Below are 22,753 nucleotides of genomic sequence, written 5' to 3'. Positions count from 1 at the left end.
TCCTTTTTTCTTTTTTTCCTTTTTTATCTTTTTTTGATATGAGAGAGTTGTTTCATGATGATAAAATTATGAAAAAATACAATAAACAAGCAAAAAATAATAAAACTTGGTATAAAGAATTTTTTTTCGATTCAAAATTCATTTATATAAGACCTTACACAGATATCCTGCAAGTTTATAAAAAAAACACAATAATTCAATTGTTTAGGACCTTATTTGTGGAATTAAAGACAAGTACATCAACTCTTCATCGATTAACGAAATAAAATTTCCTATGTAGGAGATATCCAAGGTTAATATTGCCTGAAATAAATAAAAACTTACTCCTTTTATTGTTATTGTTGGATAAAGGGGGAAAAATGAGTGCTCATGAAGGGTTGATCGCTAGGATTAGGAAAATAAAGGGAAGATGTTGCTATTCTGGCAAAAGAAGAGAAGAGGAAGAAGGAAATTTTTTATTGTTATTTGTTTGAAATCCTCAACTAGCTCCAATGAGCTCGACCATGACACCCAAAAAAACCAATAAGAAAAGGCAACACAAAGTTGGTCTTATGGGGCAAACAAAAATCCTAGAAAACAAGGAGCAAAAAAGAAGAGGATAGGTCTACAATTGCAGAAATAAAGTCCAAGAAAAGAAGGCAATTATTCCTTGCTATGCTTGACCAGCGGAAAAGAAGAGGATGAGGAAAATTACTACTGCGAATGAGAGAAGGAGAAAACTTTACCTTTTTTCATTAGCATTAACAACCTTAGTTAGCTTCTATGCGCTCCAGTGGCTCATGTAGCAGCACAAGGAGAGCACAAAATAGGAGAAAGTGGCTACTATGGTGGCCAGAAGGAGAAGAAAAACTAGGGCAATTGGTTGGGAAAATAGGAGAAAGAAGGGAAGAGGGAAGGTTGTGTATGGGAAAAATAAAAAAGGAGAGAAATGAGGTTATATATATATATATATATATATATATATATATATATATATATATATATATATATATATATATATATATATATATATATATATATATATGAGCCTTGGTAGCCTTGGCCCAGGGCCGGCTTTGATCCCAAGATTGTATCACCTTTAATCTATCATAACTCATATGCATTAGACCTTCAACCTTTGCCAATGTTATTTATTGCATGCCCTTGAGTTCACCTCGTATCAAACCCTCAATCTATCAAATTCATCATGTCATCCCTCACTTCTTATGAGTCCACCTCCTTCCCGTTGTCCCAAGTATACCTTGCATATACAGGCTCTTAATGCTTTGGATGCACCAATCTCTTTAAGCTTCTCCAAGCGTCATGCTTCTCCTCTCGCCTTCTTGAGTTCATATCTCATTAGGCCATCAAACAATCAAAATATCTACAACCAAACAAGACGATTACGTTGAGTCAACGAGCTCTTCTAGCTCCTATTGTACTATTCTAAGTCTCTTTACATTTGATGAACATGTTAGCAACACAAGTTAAATGCAATAAATTCATTGCCTAGTGCGTGTATTATGAAATAATAGTCTCACAAACAGTCGCCTAGATGATCAAATTTATTCAAGAAAATGCTCAAGAATGTATGAGACTCAAGATTGTAATGATAGTGATCCTCTAGGTCATTTATATTGTGAACTACAAGCAAATACAATTCAAATATCAATCTTATCTCTATAATTGAGTCGATCGTAAAATAGGCTAAGTCAATCTAAATCCTAGGAAACCATTATTGATAGAAAATATCACCCAATAAGTATGAATTGTTTTAATAAATATTCAATATTTGAATTTCTTAGGTCAACTAAGGAAAAAAAACACCAAATGACAAGTCAACCAATATAAAACTTAGATGGAGCCATCTTAAAGAAGTGGCAAAATAGTTCAATTTAACGCCTAAACTACCTTTCAAAAGCATCTAACAATTCGATATTGGCTTTAACTCAACCCCATCAATCTAGAACTCCTAACTCATACGACATCTCCAAAATAATTGGCACTAGTTAAACTTGACACAAGGCAAATACTTAGAATGACTAACATAGGCTCCTTAAATAAGAATAAAAACCTTGCCTAAAGTCACTCTTTAATTCAATTTCAAATTAATTATACTTTTAAAATCAAATTATTTAGTTCTGATCTACATTATTATTCAATTTGATGCAAAATTTTAGTGCAAATTTCGTATTAATAAAATCAATTATTAATTTTGAATAATTTTTTAATATTTAATCAGGCCGTTGAGTTCTTGGACTAATTCCTACTGTTCCTTCCTCAGCTAGCAACCGGAACACCGTTACTCCGACCGGTGGGACCCAACCCAACAACGCGTTCCGTTACTTTTCCTCCTTGACCGTCCAACCTGGAGCCGTAACCACTCCGGTCCTTTCTTTTCCCTTCGAGTCCGATCCCTTCCCTAGTCATCTGCTGCCTCTGCTAGTCCCTTTCACTCTTCCTCTGTTCCGCCTCCGATCGAGTCTTACGATTGGGGAGAAAAGGCCGACGGAAGGGGAGGCTGCTGGGCCGGAGGTCGATTCATCCGCCCGACGAACGATCGGCGATGGGGGTGAGCGACGGCCTGACGGAGCGGGCGGCCTTTCTCCGCGACTCCCTCCACAAGAGCCGCACCAACACCGACCGCATGGTCTCCATGCTCGGATCCTTCGACCACCGCCTCTCCGCCCTCGAAGCCGCCATGCGCCCCACACAGGTACGAATCCTCGTCCTCCTTACCCGTCGATGGATCTCGCTGTCGTTAGAGTTTTCGGAGTGGATCTTCCTTGAATTACAGTTTGGTTTTGGTTTAGGGTTTCGGGGAACCTCGCTTTAGTTATCTGCTGTCGCTTGTGATTCAGGTGCGCACCTATGCTATTCGTATGGCTCACGGGAACATCGACAAGACCCTCAAATCAGCGGACATTATACTTGGATACTTCGAACGCATGCGAGAGGTTGCCCCTACTTTCCCCATTTTTTTGTTTTTGTTTGTCAAAAGACACGTTATATATATAAATATTTGATCAAGCTCGAGTTTTTTATTTTCAAATTCTTCTTCTCACGCATAATGCTTGTAGGTGGTAGTAAGTTCATTGTTGAAGTCCATTGTTTTCAACTTCAGAAATGCTTTATTATAATAATAATAATTATTATTCTGTGGGCAAAACGGATGAAGGAAAGAAATCTGAAAATTTAATCTGAAAATGTGATTGGATTAGTTTGTGCTTGTGCATATTCTGATCATTCATGTTAAATCTAGTTCTTTTTTGAATGCATAGGCAGAGCTCAAATTGTCAAGGGGACCACGTGATGATCTTGAAAGTTATCTCACAGCAATTGATCAGCTTAGAAGCATCTCACGGTTTTTTAGCTCAAATAAAAGTCTAAGAAACAATGATGGTGTGGTCAACCAAGCTAACAATACTCTTTTGAAGGCAGTAACAAGACTTGAGGATGAATTTCGTTCACTCCTAACTACTCATAGGTTTGTTTCAACATGATATAGCTTCACTTTGTTTTAATTTTTTGGATGGATATTGAGTTAATTGCACTTTAGTCTACAATGATTCTATCTAATTTTGCATTTCCAACATCTGTTTCTTTAGGGTTTTGTACTTCTTGATATGCTGTTAGATATTTATTTTTGCTATTGCATATTATGACTTAAAATGATTGAATCAGTTGATGTAGAAATTATAAAAAATAAAAAATCTACTATCACATGCAAGTTTTGTTGACACTGGAATTCATCATTCTTTTAGGCAGCAATGTTCCCAGTTGCAACATGCATTCAACTTGTTTTTTCAATTGTAATAGCCATTGATTCAGATACTTGCAATCTTCATTTTCCCCTTTGCACCCATTTCAAACACCACACCTTGAGCAAGACATCCACACTCATAGTTGACCCATGATACTCCTATTTATCATCTGTAAAAAAATTTACAAACTGACATGTCACTGACTAGATACACACTTGTGTAGAATACTCGTACTTGAGCCTAGTTCAAGTAATATAGAACATTGCATATTCATATGCCTATTTGTCTCTTACAAAATTTACACTATAGGTTGCAACAAGCACATGTGTAGTAATAAGTGTTGATAGGTTGCCGCCAACCTGCTATAACCTATTGTTTGCAATTGCATATCGTGCTAGAGTGATGTGTTATAGCACTCTGTAACAGTAGAATTTGTGTGGTGTCCATCCGGATATGGTACAAGATGTTGCCATTACTTGGCTCCAATCCAATCTGTCATTTCAAATTTAAAATGAATGGTTATTAGCCTCATACCTGCATTGCTACTTGTTTCTATATGTAAGATAGGTATCAAAGGTTTCAAATTTGGTGTCGCATCACTTTCCTTTTTTATATAAAATGTTCACAAAGACCACAATTTACTACTCCTAACTTTAAATTTTGACATGGTTGTAGATGCAGTTCTTTTTTCCCTGTGAAAGAGAAAAAAAAAAGCATCTTTAAACAAGCTACAAATGACATCCATGGTTCATTAGATTAAGGCAGCAAAAATACTATTTGAAGACCTACAATTAACATTCTACAAGGAATGCATTTAAGTAAATGAGGTAATCTATTTAGAACACAAGACTAAAATGAGCTAGGAATTTTGAATATATCAAGTAGGTCTCATGTTTTCTGTTGTACTGTAATCCACAAATTATACTCTTGAACTTCCTGTTTTCAAGTTAGTTCGTGTATTAACCTACTATCTGACTAAAGTATCCTCTTTTAGCAGTTTTCATTTGTCAGAAATTTCATGTCAAGGTTTGACGTAGGATATACAACTTTTTACTCTCCAAGAAATTATAAATAATTTATATTTGATTACTCAAAATTTTCATGCAGCGTGACTTCATCTTTCATTGCCTGTCTTTTTTGTTGTGTCAATAACATATTTAAGTCTTCTGATATGATTTACTTTTGTGGAGGCTAAGCTGCCAGCATATTTCTATATTATTAAATATGCTTCATGATATCTAAAAGGTTCTTCTTGCTTTTCACATACCTTTGTAATGTTCTTTTTGTATCTGGTTTCAGTAAGCCGGTCCCTCCTGACAGTCTCTTTGGATCTCTTCCGGAGATATCACAGCCATTGTCAGGATCACTTGACCAGCAGAGTGAAAGTGTTTCCAATCACTCTGAAAACCAAGTCAAAAGCTCTGAGCCTTCTGCATTGACACCTCCTAAACTTATTCCTCCAAGGATTTTACCTCTTCTGCATAAGTTAGCTCAACAGTTAGTTCAAGCTGGACGACAACAACAATGCCTTAAGATATACAGGTATGGTTCAAGCATTTTTTTTTAAAAATATTTTCATCGTCTTTTCTTTCTTATTGGACAATGTTGACAGATGACAATGAGGGCATTTAGATGTTCCTACCTGACAGTATTCACCAAAGGATACATGCAATATGAGTATATAAATCTTTTGTCCACTGAGGTGTGGAACACTCTTCATGTCACACCTCAAGTGGATTTCAAAGGTCATTGGCATGGCATGGAATCCATGAGTCCACATAAGAATCTTTTGGGCACTTGTGAAGCCCGAAACAACCAAATAACAAGAATACAAATCACAAACACTAATATTCTGAACCGCAATTACTAAATCACACTTTGAAAACTCAAATTGTATATAAATAAGTTTTTACAGATTGGAAACATAAATTGAGAGAAACACTAATATCAAAACTGATATATATTTTTCAACTATGTAAGCTCAAAATCTTACAAAACCATGCAAGTGTCTCAGAGCAATCCTGCTAGCAAAAAACAACCACAAAACCTCCCAACCCACCCACCCAACCAAAGATCTATAACCGCTTTTCATTGCCCTAAAGTAGCAAGAGGAAAGTCATCAAGGAAACTGAGTAGGACAAGTGGCATCGTGGGACCAACAAAAACAATGTATAATTGCAAAACAATAAACTAAATGTATGTATTGCAATCTACATCATGAGAAAATACTGCACTGCAATTTATCATTAAACTGCTCACAACTAGAATTGCAATTAAACAAGCATAATTGGACCCAGTTATGGATATTACCCTTTGCGCTCCGCCATACTAAGACAGTGACACCACCTGCATGCCCCATGTGGTTGTGACTACCAAATGTAGATCAAGGCCATTCTTGCTGATGCAGCCAATGTACAATCTAAGAGAGAAAAATCAATATAATTGCCATGGCCTATATCATCTAATAAGCCAAAGGTCTTATCCACAAAAAGAGTCATCATGCACAGGTATCTTTTCCTCACAAGTGATTCCTCATCTACAAATCATCCATCCAATGATATACTATGTTATGCCTTAATTTGATCATGCCCTAACCTACAATAAGGAATCTAGTTCTCTACCATCCTTAATCTGTACCTACTCGAACAACAATAAGGAACAAATATCATGTTACACAGTAAGAATAATTAAATTATCCTTCATTACTAAATATTAAAACCACATGAATAATATCATCAGATTAGATCTTCATGTAAGACGACATATAAGTTTTGCATGTGTATGATTTACATGTCAACTAGGTAATATGAGTAAGATAAGTGAAAAACAATGTGCATGTCTAATAGTTGATATGATCAAAGGAAACCTTCGGAAGTCAACTAGATAATATGAGAAAGACAAGTAAAAGAGCCAACAAGGTAACTCGAGGTTCTCTACAAGAATCGGCACACTGAACTCAATTCTATCCGCATCAAGCAATCTCCAACCCAAACCAAACTTGCAACTCAACCTCCAAGATACAACCCCTAGATCAAGAACTCTTACTGTCCCACCTGCCAAGCTTTCTAGTATCACATCAACTATCACCCAAATCTACCCATTTTAGCTCAACCAATCACTCTTAAAATTTAACCATTTAGATGCAGTAATCTCTCACTAACCATCCTCTATCATCAAGTATTCTCAACTCATAACTTACAAGAATGATAAGGGTGCCAAAACACCGACATTGATTCATCCATTACACAATTAGGGTTAATATAACCACTAAGTCATTTTATGGTATTGAATTGATGGACCCCTTATGCTGCTACGCACAATTAATCCAGCATACTCTTTAGGCTACCTTTTTATAATTCCACCCATTTCAAGGGAAAGAGAGCTGCACCTACCTCTTTACATGTTGCAATTCACTGAAACAGTACCATATAAACCGCTGCAGCAGAAAGAATTGCTCCCTCGCCCCTTCATGTAGGGGTGAGCAATTGGTTCAAAACCGAACTGACTGAACCGAGCAAACCAAAACCAATTAAGCCAATTTTTTTTTAACAAACCGAACTGACCAAACTTTGTCATCAAACCCGAACAAACTGAACAGATATAAAATCGGTTAATTCAGTTGGTTACCAAATTAACTGATGATGACATCATTGGATAGGCGAATCATCTGTCAACGCTTACAATAGCAGTCCATGAATGATGTTTCAATTTAATCGATTTGTGGATATTAAAATTGAAACGGAATCGAATAATAAAAAAACTTTATATATATATTCAAAAATTGAATTTCCATATTAATCGAATTGAATTTTCAAATTTGGTCGGTTAATTCGGGTTAACTGATCTTTTGCTCACCCCTAACTGGATGACATGTCTTGCTAACGAGGGTTAAGGTAAACTCACATGAATATAGCTCCTGATATAAATATAACAATACTCACATATCCGTGAAGCTTCAACACAAGAGGAGGCTAGGCGTAAGGCCTAGGATTGCTATTGCTCATGCAAAGAGGAGAAAAGATGGTAGTGAGTTATGCCACACATGAGAAGAAAGAAAGGGGGAAAGAGGGAGAGGAAGAGGGAGAGGAACACTCATGAGTGAGGAAAGGGAAAGTTGAGGGTGCTCAAGTGGAGAAAAGAGGATGAGGGGATGGTTTTTATAAACACACCAAACCTAACTGGTTCAGATTAGTTTAACATTGGTTCAACCCAAGATTTAAAATTTTGACCTGTGCCGAGGTTTCGGTCCTGGACCGAAACGATACAGTTTCGGTACCGTATCGTGTCGTGCCAATATAATTTTGGTGTTTTTTAAATATAAAATATATTAATTAAAAAATAAAATATTTGACATAAGTATTTAAAAAATAAACAATATAAAAAATAATCTTTAAAAAAGGAAAAGATATGAAAATAAATAATAAATAAATAAAAATTTTATGAGGGTTTAATAAAGCCTATTTAAATTATCTCCATCATAACTAGGAGTTAGTTAAAATAATTAACCTAAGTTTAATTAAAAAAAACAAAATCCAATACCACTCGCGAGCTCACGCTACTTCGGTAGCGCGGGGTTGCGCGACCCCTCAGCCATGGCCGCAAGGATCACGTGACTCCTCCGGGGCGACCACGGTGGTCGTGCGATCCCTCTGCTGCTGTTGTGAGGTCGATCGACCCCTTCACTGTGGCCACAGGGTCTTGCAACACATCACAACTGTCGTGGGTCTGGTGCCGGGGTCGTGCCGACCCCACCGCTGTGGCCACGGGGTCGTGCAACACGTTGTAGCTGTTGTGAGTCTGGTGCCGGGGTCGTGCCAGTGTTGGTCGCCGAGTGGAACGAGATATTTCGCCCATTTCGATCATCTCGGCACAACACTTTAAACCATGGTTCAACCAAAACTCATCCAATTTGAGTTCGAATGGATACTGTTTCTGACGCAAATTAATCATGACCTGATACAACCTTCAATTAGCTTCTCTAATTGCCTAGTTGTATCCAAATTCGATTGAGCAAGCATTAAAGTATTTTGATTCACCTCTAAGTAATCTTAATTCCTGCAAATAACCCACAATTATCTCTTTTAATCCTCTAATAACTCCTAATCAAACATCAGAATATGACTTTTGTAACATAGGCATCAGCCAATGTACATTTTTAATTTTTTTGCCCATTAGGGTTCTTTATGCTTCCTTTTATTGTGTTTTTTATCGTATAGGGAAGTTCGCTCTTCAACTTTAGAGAAGAGTCTTTCAAGCCTGGGAGTTGAGAAACTCAGTAGAGATGAGGTGCAAAAACTTCCCTGGGAGTCTCTTGAAACAAAAATTGGAAATTGGATTCACCACATGAGGATTGCTGTAAGGATTTATGAAGAAACAGCTAAGTTATTTGATTTTCTTTTCTGGTTATCCAATTCTTGACACTGCTTAAAATAGGTGAAACTTCTCTTTGCTTGGGAACGAGAATTATGCAACCAGATCTTTGAAGGCATTGGCTCTGTTAAGGACCAATGTTTTTCTGAAATAACCGCAAACAGCATGATGGTGCTACTAAGTTTTGGAGAGGCAATTGCTAAAAGCAAACGGTCACCAGAAAAGTTGTTTGTGCTGCTAGACATGTATGAAGTAATGCATGAACTTCAACCAGAGGTATAATAACCTATAAGTTAGGGCACTTTTTTGTTTGTTTGTCTTTCACAATGAAATTCTTGTCATTATAGGAATACTTATTCTGTTTCGATCAAATTGATCTAATGTCAAATCTATTTTTTAATTGTAGGGATATTTTGGTCTATTTCATGTACCTTTACTATATCTTTATGTCTCTTACGCTATATGTGAGTACATATGGAGGGCAAGATTTTTGCCTTCCCCTTCCTCAAAATAGCTGGATAGATAAACAAATAATTAAATCTAATTCACTATTCTATGCTTCTCTTTCCATTCCCCAAGAATGGCTTCCTGTTTCCTTATCAATTAATTCCATAAACAAAAAGCAAATTAGACTTAAAATTGCATCACTTAGCCTTCCATTGCAATATTTATTCTACATACTTTTTCTACATCATTCCCGCATGTTTTTTTGCTAGGATTTAGTGACTGGATATTTTATTGTGTTAATATATGATTATGTAACAAATTATATTTGCTATGATCAGATTGAATCAATATTTGAGGGGAAGGCTTGCTCTGAGATGCGGGATTCTGCATTTACCTTGACAAGGCACTTAGCACAAACAGCACAAGAGACATTTGGTGATTTTGAGGATGCTGTTGAGAAGGATGCTTCAAAAACATTTATTGCTGATGGAACTGTCCACCCGTTGACCAGCTATGTCATTAACTATGTGAAATTTTTGTTTGAGTAAGTTTCTTCTCCTTTTTCTGTAACTATCAAAAGTTTTCTTAACTATGTTTTATCAAAGGTGATTCTTTGAAATTCGATAACTATTCAATAATGATCAATCTGTTTCTGTCATCTTTTCATCTGTTAAGTTTTTTTTTGGTTTCTATTATTTTTTTATGTGTATTAGCAATGGCTCAGTTTCTGGGGATTACCTATTTTACCATTAAGAATTTCTTGGGGCAAGTTACAAGAGCATTTGAATCCTCTATATATTTCAAAAGATTTATCTTAGACATCTTACCTATCCTAATGCATCTTATCTAATTTGGATATCTGATATTCTATGAATATGTTTGTACTTCTAACCAATTTCCTTTGTTTACCTATTATGGAAATCTAAAACACAGTTCTTTAAGTCTACCAATCCAACCCAATCAATCATAGATTATTTTCTTAGTAATACTAACATTTTATAGATATTTAATAACTTTCAGATATGCTAATGCTACTAACTCAAGGTTTTTGCACCAGGGTCACAATCTAAAAAAATAGTTGGGAAGTTCCAGCATGGATACATCAAAAAGTAAAATGTTGTTGGAGACAAAGAACAATGGAATGAATGTTTACTACTACTTAGATTTGTGATTTTGCACTTATTTGATTGTTCATCTAATTAAATTCAAATCTCATACTTTTTGGTTGGCATGGGCTAAACTTTCCATTTGGCCCGTCAATAAAAAATGATATGATGTCTACATGGGCATTTTGTAGTTGTATCTCTCTTGCTGATTGGTATTGCTTAGTGTCTCACCTAGTAGCTTGGTGCCAATATTTTATGGTGTCGGTCCATAATGAGGGGGTAATAGAGATTCATCTTGTGCAAGTTTAGATCATGGGAGAGTAGTGGCCATGGTAGGTGTGCCAAGTTGTGAGGAGCAGTGACGAAAAATGGCGGCGAGGAGCTTCATCATTTTGCAGCTGGAAGAGAAGCGAGTCTTGGTGAGGAGTTCATTTGGAGTGTCATGGAATAGGTGAAATGTGGTTGTAATTAATTAATATGATATTAATCAGTTTTATATGGTTGAATCCAATTAATAGATATTAATAATGTGTTATAGGAGCGAGTGCAGTTATTGGATAGGCAGAATAAAGTTAATATAAATAAAGATAAATTATTAATAATGATAGGATAAAGCTTTAATAAATTTCATGATTTTTATTTTATATTAGTATTTATAATTGTGGTTAGCGTAGAATTCTACTTCTACTAATTATTATAAGTTATATAATTTTTGTTTTAAATAAAAAATATAATCATAATTCTGTTATAATTTTAGATAAATAATTAATACTTTTTATATTACTTAGTAATCATTATGGTTGATTTGATTAATGGACATATACTATTGTTTCATTATTAATAAACAACAACAACTAAGTTTTATCCCACTAGATGAGGTCGGCTATATGGATCCTTTTACGCTATTGAGCTCTATCTCTTACTATATTATTATCTATACTTAAATAAATTTTATTTTATTTTATTTTTTGCTAACCAAGTATTTTTGGTTTGATATGCGTATTTGTCATATTGCCTAACTTGAGTATTTATTGGTCGTCTAAGTACATACTCGTACCATCTTAAACGCGTCTCTCGGAGTTTTCCATCAATAAATGCAACTCTGACTTTCTCTCTAATGCTCTCATTTCTTATTCTGTCCATACATCCATCTTAACATGCTCATCTCTGCAACTCTCATCTTCTACTCATGTGCTCGAATTATAGTCCAACATTCAGCTCCATATAACATAATAGGTCTAACTGTGGTTTTGTAAAATTTTCCTTTAAGTTTTAGAGGTAATTTACGGTCACATAAAACACCCGACGTTTTTCTCCGTTTCAACCATTCTACTTTTATTTTATATAAAATATCTCTCTCAATCCCTCCATCATTTTGCAAAAAATGATCTTAAATATCTAAAGCTTTCAGTTCTGAGTAACTCATCATCTCCTATCTAATAATTGTCTCATTATGTTTAATATTGTTAAATTTAACTTCCATATATTCTGTCTTTATTCTATTAAGTTTAAAACCTTTTCATTCTAGTGTTTTCCGTCAAGATTCTAGTTTAGCATTTACTCCTTCACGTGTTTCATCTACCAAAACAATATCATCTGCAAACAACATATACCATGGTACTATGTCTTGAATGTGTGTAAGTTCGTCCATAATTACTGTAAAAAGATAAAGACTTAGAGCTGATCCTTGATGTAACCCTATCTTTATTGAAAATATTTCAGTTACTCTGCTTGAAGTATTTACTCTAGTCGTTACATTTTCATACATATCCTTAATTAGTTAATATATGTTATGCTAACATTTCTCTTTTCTAAAATTCTTCATATAATAAGTTTTTTCTAAGTCAATGAATATCATGTGTAGATCTTATTTTTGCTCCCGATAGTTTTCAATTAATTATCTAAGAAGATGTATAGCTTCTATTGTTAATTTTCCAGGCATAAACCCAAATTGATTTTCAATCACCGTGGTCTCCTTCTTTAATATTTTTTTTATTATTGTCTCCTTCTTTAATATTTTTTTATTATTTTTCCCAAAGTTTTATAGTTTGACTTATTAGTTTAATACTCCTATAGTTTGCACAATTTTATTACTAGAGTACTTATCTGTAATTAATCATATATTTTTTCCGTTTTCAATATCATGTTAAATAATTTTGTAAGACATTCAATACCTTGTTTTTCTAGACACTTCCTTGCCTCTATTGGAATATTTGGTCCAACGACTTTTCCATTGTGCACCCCATTTAAAGCTTGTTCTACATCTGAAGTTTGAATTCTACGATAAAAATTTAAATTTCTATGCTCATTTGACCTATTTAAATTACTTAAGTTAAGTTGGTCATCTAAACAGTCATTAAAAAGTTAATGAAAATATCTCTTCCACCGCTCTTTTATTTCGCCATCGTTTACTAGTACCATGTTACATTTATCTTTAATATATTTTATTTGGATAAGATCTCCTGTCTTCCTTTTTTCACTTTAGTTATTCTATAAATATCTCTCTCCCCTTCTTTTGTATCTAATTTTTGATATAATCGTTCAAAAGTTTCATTCTTTGCTTCTTTCACTACTCCATTACCTTCTTTCTTGGCTAGTGTATATTTTTTAAATTTTTCTCGTTTTTACAAATATATAATTTCTTATAAGCTATTCATTTTTCCTTCACATTCTCTTGTATTTTCTCATTCCACCACTAAGATTTCTTACTTATTGGTGCATATCCTTTTAACTCTACTTTTAGCGATTATTTTAAACTTTGATACCATCTTATGCCATATCGTATTAGAATCACTGTATATTTTACCTAATGCTTGTACTCCTATCTTCTTCTTAAATATATTTTGCTTTCCATCCTTTAACTTCCACCACTAAATTCTAAGAGTCGTATATATTTTCTTTCTATTGATACTATGTTTGAGGCATATATCCAACACTACTAACCTATGTTGGGTAGTTAAGCTTTCTCTAGGAATGATTTTACAATCTTTACAAATCTTTCTATCTTTCTTCCTAAGCATAAGAAAGTCAATTTATGATTTATTATTTCCACTTTTGAACGTGACAAAATATAGCTAATATAAGGTCATATGCTATCGCAAAAGCTAATATAGTTTTCCTTTCCTTATTTCTTGTTCTAAACCTATAACTGCTATGTACCCTTTCATATTCCTTATTTTTTACTCCAATATTTTCATTTAGATCACCTCCTATTAAAATCATTTTATTTGGCAGAATGTTTTATAATATTTTATCTAAGTTGTACCAAAATATTGATTTAGTAGCTTCATCTAATCCTACCTGCGGTGCATATATGCTAATTATGTTCATAATTTCTTTCGCCACTATTATCTTAAAGGCTATAATGCTATCTCCTTTTTTAACTACTACTACAACTTCATCCTTTAGCGAACTCCTATAAAAATACCCACTCTATTTCTTAGTTTATTTTTTCTTATGTACCATAATTGAAAATCTGAGTTCTCTATCAGTTTTGCCTTCTCGCCTACTCATTTTATTTTTTATATACACAAAATACTAATTTTTCTCCTAATCATCGTATCTACTACCTCCGTTGATTTACTAGTAAGAGTTCCTATGTTCTAAATCTTAAGATTATTAGTTTTCCTATCATATTTGTTCTTATCCAACTTCCGGTGTGAGAACTCTCACTCATTGAGATGTAGCGGTTCTTGCCGATACGTTATAGTCGGAGCCTGTAACGCGAACTCTTGCATATTTAGCATTACACATAAGTTCTGGAGATATAGCGGTCCTTGCCGAGATATTACAGTTGAACCCAGTAACGCGATCCTTCCAGGGAATAACCTACCATTAGCACAATATTTTAATAGATCTATTCATTGAATATTTGTCATAGTTTTAATACTGGCTGACAACCTAACGTAACCCTCCTCCTTTATCCGGGTTTGGGACCGGCCATGACTAGTTGTCACGGGTGGAGTTTTCATTATTAATAAACATGGCAAAATATTAATTTAATTGAACATTAATAAATATAATATAGTTATCAAATATTAGGAGTTATTATTTTAGTTGGAATTATATGGATTAATATTGCTGGTTACTTAATAATTATATTCTTTTAATTAACTTTAACAGTCAATACTCCCTTAAATTTAGCATCAATATTCTATGTCTTAATACGCTATTATTATTAACAACTTTGTATTGTATATGTATCCTCGCAAGTATAATTTGTATATTTGCAATTTCAATTTTTTTTCATGATTTAGAACTTGAAAGTTACGCAATTTTGAAAAAAAAATCATATGAATGTGAACACGATAATACCTAACCAAGTGCCAATGAAATGTTATTGCTACTGTAGATGCCTATGATTTATAGAATTTGTTGTTGAAATCATGGAGAATTCTAGCTTCAACATCTAATGAAGAGTTTGTATGTTGTTGGTTCAATTACAATTGAAAACCGGTAAAAGAACATGTCCTTTTCACCAATCAAGGAGACATATCACCTTCACATAGCCACCATCTAGTCCATCTAGATAAGACATTGTCTCTTTAGCTCCAAAACAAGTGAGAACAAACATCCCTGATTGAGGACTTGGATTTATTGTTCTTTACATGCTTGAGATTGAGAACCACATGTAGTCACAGTGCAACCCTAGTGCTCCACCCATAATGATCCTTTGTTGTCCTCGTATTGTACAATGATGTTGACTATCTTTAGCTAGATAACAAAATATGATAGAAAGAGGAAAATATGAAGAAATTGAGGAACATAGGCAAAAAAAAAAAAAAACAGAGGACATTCAACCCACGCTGAGGTTGTGCCCAGCGCACAGGTTAGACCTAAGGAGTATGCCAACCTAGCTAGGTCCTAGCCGACCCAAGTTTGGTTTGGGCAATGGCTCACTGGCCTAGCTGCTTTGAGGCTTAAAATCAGTTTGGGGTTCTACACTCCCAAATAAACATTAATATAGTGCATTCTGCCTTTTTTTTTTTTTAAAAGAGGATGTTATGGTTGGAAATTGATATTTTATCCTGAAAGAAGGGGTAGTGTTGAAAAAATTGCCCCCTCATCTTTCTTTTTAATCTTTTGTATTAAACACATACAACTTATCTATTCTCTTTATAGCTTCCAAATGCTGGTATAATATTATGTTTTTAGTTTTAAAAAATATGTTTTCTCCATAACTCATGTGTAGTGCTAAATATACAAGAGTTCGCGTTGCAAGATCCAATTGTAATATATCGGCAAGGACCGCTACATCTCCATGAGAACTTGGGTGTAGTATTAAATAAGCAAAAGTTTTCACACTATAGGTTGGATAAGAACAAATATTATAGAAAAACTAATAGTCTAAGATTTGGAACATGGAACCTTCACTGGTAAATCATTGGAGGTAGTAGATATGATGATTAAGAGAAAAATTAGTATTTTGTGTGTACAAGAGATAAAATGGATAGGCGAGAAGGCAAAGATGATAGAGAACTCGGGTTTTAAGTTATGGTACATAGAAAAGAGTAAGGTAAGAAAAGGAGTGGGTATTGTTATAGATAGTTCGTTAAAGATGAAGTTATAGGAGTATTTAGAAAAGATGATCGAATTATAACCCTTAAAATAATAGTGGCGAAAAAAATAATGAACATAATTACCGTATATGTACCGTAAATAGGGTTAGATGAAGCTATCAAATCAAGATTTTAGAACGATTTAGATGAAGTATTACAAAACATTTCGCCAAATGAAATAATTTTAATATGAGGTGGTTAAATAGACATGTCGGAATAAAAAATGAGGAATATGAGAGAGTACATGAGGTTATGTGTTTGGAATGAGAATTGAAGAAGGGAAAATTTTATTAGATTTTACGATAGCATATGACCTTATATTAGCTAATATATTTTTTAAGAAAAGAGAAGAACACTTAGTCACGATCAAAAGTGGGAATAATAAATTGTAAATTGACTTTTTTATGGTTAGGATGAAGGATAGAAAGATTTGTAAAGATTGTAAGGTCATCCCTAGAGAAAGCTTAACTACCCAACATAAGTTAGTAGTGTTGGATATACGCCTCAAGTATAATATTAATAGAAAAAAAATATAGTGGTGAAAATTAAAGGATGGGAAGTCAAATATATTTAAGGAGAAGGTAGGAGTACAAGTATTAGGTGAAATATATGGTGACTCTAATACGACATAGGATAAAATGATATCAAAGTTGAAAATAGTAGCTAAGATGTACTCGGTGAGTCAAAGAGCATGCACCACTAAATAAAGAATCTTAGTAGTGGAATGAGAAAGTACAAGAGAAAGTGAAGGAAAAACGAACAACTTATAAGGAATTATATATTTGTAAGAACGGAAAAAATTTAAAAAAATTACAATAGCCAAGAAAAAGGCTAAGAAAGTAGTGAATGAAGCAAAGAATGAAATTTTTGAATGATTATATCAAAAATTGGATATAAAAGAAAGGGAAACAGACATTTATAGAATAGCTAAAGTGAGAGTAAGGAAGACAAGATATCTTATCCAAATAAAATGTATTAAAGATGAATGTAATAGAGAGAAATAAAAAAGCCGTGGAAGAGATATTTTTATCAATTTTTTAATGAAGGTTTAGGTGACCAACTTAACTTAGTAATTTAAGTAGATTTCAAATAAGTATAGAAATTTAAAGTTTTATCGTAAAATTCAAACTTCAGATGCAGAACAAGCTTTAAATGGGATGCACAATGGAAAAACCGTTGGACTAGATGATATTCTGATAGAGATATGAAAGTGCTTAATAAAACAAGGTATTGAATGACTTATAAAATTATTTAACTTAATATTGAAAATGAAAAAATATTGTCTGATCAATGAAGGATAAGTTCTCTAGTTCCCTTATATAAGAACAAGTGAGACGTATGAAATTATGCAAATTATAGGAGTATTAAACTAACGAGTCATAACATGAAACTTAGGGAAAAGTAATAGAAAAAAGATTAAGAAAGGAGACCACGATCCACGGTGACTGAAAATTAATTTAAGTTGAAAGGTCAACAATAGAAGTTGTACATCTTCTTAGATAATTAATTGAAAAATATCGGGAGCAAAAACAAGATCTACACATGATATAACTTATAAAAAGTTTATGATAAAGTCCCAAGAGAAATTATATGAAGAATTTTAGAAAGAGAGGTGTTAGTGTAATATATATTGAACTAATTAAGGATATGTACGAGGATATAACGACTAGAGTAAATACTTCAAGCAGAGTAATTGAAACATTTCCAATAAAGATAGAGTTATATCAAGAATTAGCTCTAAGTTCTTATATTTTTATACTAATTATGGGCGAATTCACCGCACACATTCAAGACACAGTACCGTGGTGCGTGTTATTTGCAGATGATATTGTTTTGGTAGATGAAACATGTGAAGAAGTAAACGCTAAACTAGAATCTCGACGGAAAACACTAGAAGGGAAAAATTGTATGCTTAGTAAAATAAAAATAGAATATATGAAATTTAAGTTTAGCAATATTAGATGAAATTTAAGTTAAGATATGAGATGATGAGTTGCCCGGAATCGAGAACTTTAAATATTTAGGATCATTTTTGTAAAACAATAGAGGGATTGACAAAGATGTCTTATATAGAATACCAGCAAGATGGTTGAAATGGAGGAGAGCGTCGGATGTTTTATGTGACCGTAAAGTACCTCTAAAACTTAAAGGAAAGTTCTACAAAACGTCAGTTAGATCTGTTATGTTATATGGAGCTGAATGTTGGATTATGATTCAAGCACATGAGTAGAAGATAAGAGTTGCAGAGATGAGGATGTTAAGGTGGATGTATGGACATACAAGGATGGACAGAATAAGAAATGAGAGCATTAGAGAGAAAATCGGAGTTGCATCTATTGAGGGAAAATTCTGAGAGACACGTTTAGGATGGTATGAGCATATACGACCAATAAATGCTCCAATTAGGTTATGTGAAATTATGACAAAGACGCATATCAAACGAGGAAGAGGAAGATCAAAAAAGACTTGGTTAGCAACAATAAAATAATAAAATAAGATAAAATTTATTTAAGTATAGATGATGATATAATAGAAGATAGAACTCAATGGTATAAAAGGATCCATATAGCCGATCCCATCCAGTGGGATAATGCTTGGTTGGTGTTGTTGTAGTAGTTTTAAAAATCTGTTTTGTTAGAGGTGGTAATTGCTTTGTGGAGAATGCTACGGCCTCTTCCTACCATGCTGGCTGTAGGCTTTATCTGGTCTATATTTATTGATTTTGTTTGTGTTCTCGAATTCATGTCTCTTTGTCTTTTTGATTCTTTTGGATTCATGTCTCCTTGTCCTTTGATTCTTTTTCTTTTTTCCTTATTAAAAACTTTCAGCCTGTTTCATTTTCCCTTGAGATTACTCTTTTTTATGTTAATAGAGCGAACTTCCAACTTAAATTATCTAGGTTGACATCTTCATTGTTGTCAATATTGGATCACCAGCTAAAACTACAACGAGAAGAACTATTTGAGATGGTTATGTTTGGATTAGTATTCATCATATTCAATATTTTTGTTACCCAATATTAGTGATTTTAATCAGGAAGTCAGATGTGCTATTTCATGTTTACAAAGAAAACATCTAATTGTTTTTGTGAATCTAGAGGCAAAAATAAGATATTGTACCTTGCTTGCTTGCCAACTGGCTTGCAGCATTGTGTGGGTCAAACTAATTTATACTCAAAATTGTTTAAAAGAGAAAAAAAACTCACGAGAGATCAAAAGCAGATTCTGGAATTAGTGGAATCCTTTAATGAAATGCATTTAGTATATATCCAGGATTCATGGATGCAGGGCTTTATGTTTATTCCCCCTCACTTGTATCATTATCATCCTTTCTGGTGACCTTTCATTTTAACACACTTCTTTCGGTCTGTCTGAATTTTAAATGAACTTGTGCAGCTATCAGGCGACACTTAAGCAACTTTTTCAGGAGTTTGGACCAGGAGACGGCACAAGCTCCCAACTAGCATCTATAACTATGAGAATTATGCAAGCCCTTCAGAGTAATTTGGATGTGAAATCCAAGATGTATAAAGATACTGCTTTGCAGTTATTATTTCTTATGAATAACATCCACTACATTGTAAAATCTGTACGGAGGTATGCTTTTTTATGGTTATATGAGATGCATGATAATTGAGGTTGAATATGTCTGATGTTTTTTTCTTGCTTTTACTTTTTAGGTCAGAAGCAAAAGATATATTGGGTGATGATTGGATCCAAAGACATCGTAGGATTGTACAACAGAATGCAAATCAATATCGAAGAGTTGCTTGGTCAAAGGTTTGTTCTTATAATCTGTATCATATTGCACATTAAAGAGGATAGCCTTGGTGTCATAAGGTTGCGTAGTCTTCCCCCTCTCCCCCAACATGCACACACACCTCTTGGTGTTAACATTGAATCTCATACCTGTCCTATCAGTTACTGATACCTGACACATTGGGATAGTATTTTTAAACAGCATGGCAATCTCATAGCATCTTGGTGGTTAGCATTGGTTAACTAACTGTTTCTTTTTGATAGTTGCTTTTAAAACCATGCATGGCTTGGTGCTTTTGAACTGATAATGTGCATTTCCTTTATTTTTTTGAAACTGACACTATGACCAGATAGTTCTTCATTTTTGGTTGTATGATATTTCTAATTTGGTCAATTTCACAGATATTGCAGACCCTCTCGGCCCAAGGTTTGTCTTCGTCAGGAGGTAGTGGTGTGCCAGGAACTGAAGGTGGTGGCAGTAGTGGTTTAGTTCCAAAACCAATACTGAAGGACAAGTAGGTTCTGTGTTTTCTTGAGTATCGAATCCATGATGTGTTATGAACCCAGCCGCCTTTCTTGTTGCTAGGTTCAAGTCGTTCAATATGCAGTTTGAGGAGCTATGCATGAGACAATGTGAGTGGACAGTACCTGATCAAGAGCTGCGCGAATCATTGAGGCTTGCAGTTGCTGAGGTTCTTTTACCAGCATATCGATCTTTCATAAAACGGTTTGGGTATGTTCTCAGCAACAGAGATCAATATATACTCATGCTTCTACTTTCATTTGAAATAAGACTTTTTGGTTCACATTTCATAGGCTCTCATGTTCTTGTCATTTGTTCCTCTTCATGAATGCCATAATTTTCAGCATCATGTGAACATGACTTTGCATGTCGAACCTAATCATCTCTTTTTTATTCAGAGCCCACTCCACTTATCTTCCTGTTGCAATATTTTTTAACCAAGATTAAACAAGTTTTCAGCTTGCCTATATATGAACATGGACACTAGTTATCTAGCTGCGAACCTAATCATTTCCTATTTTGTTTTTTTTTTAAAGTATTGTAAACTTGTATCCCTTTAAATATACTAGTTAACAATGCATATGAAATCTTGTGAACTTAATGATATGAATATAATGCATTGCTCAGTTAAATACTCATACAAGCTTATCAAAGATGTTTTTTGTTACAAATAAATAATTAGCTTTAAAATGATCCAGTGTGTGTATCTGGATATATGTGCTCTTAATTGAATTTTCTCAGAAAATAATAAGAGTTTGCTCATGAGTTTTATTCAGTGAGCCGACTCCACTAATCTTCCTGTTGCATTGTTTTTAAGCCAAGATTAAAAAGTTTTTGAGCTTGCCTATTTACAAACAGGACACTCTTAACTAGCTGAGAACCTAATCATTTGTATTTAGTTAAATATACTAGTTAACAATGGTTGTGAACATATGGTATAAATAGAATATATTACTCGGTTAAATACTTAATACAAGCTTATCAAAGATGTTTTTAGTTGCAAATAAATAGCTTTAAAATGAACCTGTTTTGTGTGTGTGGATAATCTGCTCTTAATTGAATACTCTGATGAGATAATAAAAGAGTGTGCTCATGAATTCTATTCGTTAAGTCAACTTCACTAGTCTTCCTGTTGCATTGTTTTTAAACCAAGGTTAAAACAAGTTTTCGAGCTTGCCTATGTACGAACATGGACACTCTTACCTTAGTGAGCACCAAGCTGTCCACCCATATCGGGGGTTCCTTTTTTAGCCCTAAGAAATCTCACTATTCTTGTTGGTTTAGTCTCTTGTTTTTTACAATTCTAGATTGGTGCTTTGACATTTTTCTGTATGTTCTTACGCCATAAAAGGTTTTTCAATTTTTTTTTTTCTTTGCACATTGTAGTTCTCAAATATGGAGTCTCTGGTCTGCAGGCCATTTATGATTTAAATCTTATCCCCAAGTTTCCTCTTGTGGGCCTTTAGTATTGCCGGTCTGGCATAACTTGGGTCCTTTGGCCATAGTTATGTGTGTCAGTCTATGAACATCATCCATCATACTCAGACAAACCGGGTCAGTAGATTGGCTGATGAATTTACACTTGCTTGCATTCTGAAACAACCGATGATTATCTAGTATAATAATTGTTATGTCTGTTCATAGCTTGACGCCAACTTGTGACCATTGACAATAGCAATGTCTTCTGTCAGGCCGCTACTTGAGAACGGAAAGAATCCATCAAAATACATCAAATATAGTCCAGAAAATCTGGAGGCAAGGTTGGGTGAATTGTTTGAGGGGAAGTCGTCAGCATCAAAGTCTAGCACAGAGACAAGGCGCTGAATTCTGTATAAAGTAATACTGCTTTGAACAAAATTGTATTAATTCATGTAGGCGTACCAATTGCGTTCATGTATCTAACAAATAAAAGGGGCTTGTCTGTTTTACAACTCGTGTACGTTGATTTGCCTGTTTCATATCACAGATTGCTTATGTTTGCTCTGTCAGCCATGAAATCTGTTGGTCTAGTCACAATTTGGTCGTAAGTCATGCCTTAAATGGAATGCAAGTTTACTAGTACATCTGAGTCGTGATAGTGATTTTCTTTGTTAATGTTGCTCTTTTGTTGTTTTTATAATATTTCATTATGCATGTTAGTCTGATATTAGCTATTGGATTCACACACAAGCATGATGCATATCTAATGAATGTTTTGGGCTTTGCACATGTGCAAAAGAAAAAGAAAAAGAAAATCTATATGGATAAG

The 22,753-nt window shown here is 34.0% G+C and overlaps 1 protein-coding gene across 2 annotated transcripts; it reads left to right on the top strand.

Moving 5' to 3' along the window:
- The first annotated feature begins 2,365 nt into the window (after positions 1 to 2,365).
- LOC122045495 (exocyst complex component EXO70A1-like) lies at positions 2,366 to 22,493 on the top strand. Of its 2 annotated transcripts, none has more exons than XM_042605736.1 (12): positions 2,366 to 2,695; positions 2,841 to 2,936; positions 3,261 to 3,466; positions 5,043 to 5,285; positions 8,960 to 9,098; positions 9,177 to 9,389; positions 9,899 to 10,104; positions 19,620 to 19,820; positions 19,904 to 20,003; positions 20,385 to 20,497; positions 20,569 to 20,715; positions 22,197 to 22,493. In XM_042605736.1, exons 1-12 carry the CDS (start codon positions 2,546 to 2,548, stop codon positions 22,327 to 22,329), a joined length of 1,947 nt encoding a protein of 648 aa, XP_042461670.1. In that variant the 5' UTR covers positions 2,366 to 2,545; the 3' UTR covers positions 22,330 to 22,493. The 2 variants fall into 2 exon arrangements, with proteins under 2 accessions (XP_042461670.1, XP_042461669.1); XM_042605735.1 differs by having other exon boundaries at positions 2,375 to 2,695; positions 2,793 to 2,936.
- Positions 22,494 to 22,753: the final 260 nt, after the last annotated feature.

The sequence above is a fragment of the Zingiber officinale genome, chromosome 2B (assembly GCF_018446385.1).
Source record: "Zingiber officinale cultivar Zhangliang chromosome 2B, Zo_v1.1, whole genome shotgun sequence".
Taxonomy (NCBI): Eukaryota; Viridiplantae; Streptophyta; class Magnoliopsida; order Zingiberales; family Zingiberaceae; genus Zingiber; species Zingiber officinale.
The sequence above is the reverse complement of the archived record's forward strand: the minus strand, read 5'-3'. Positions and strand labels throughout refer to the sequence as shown.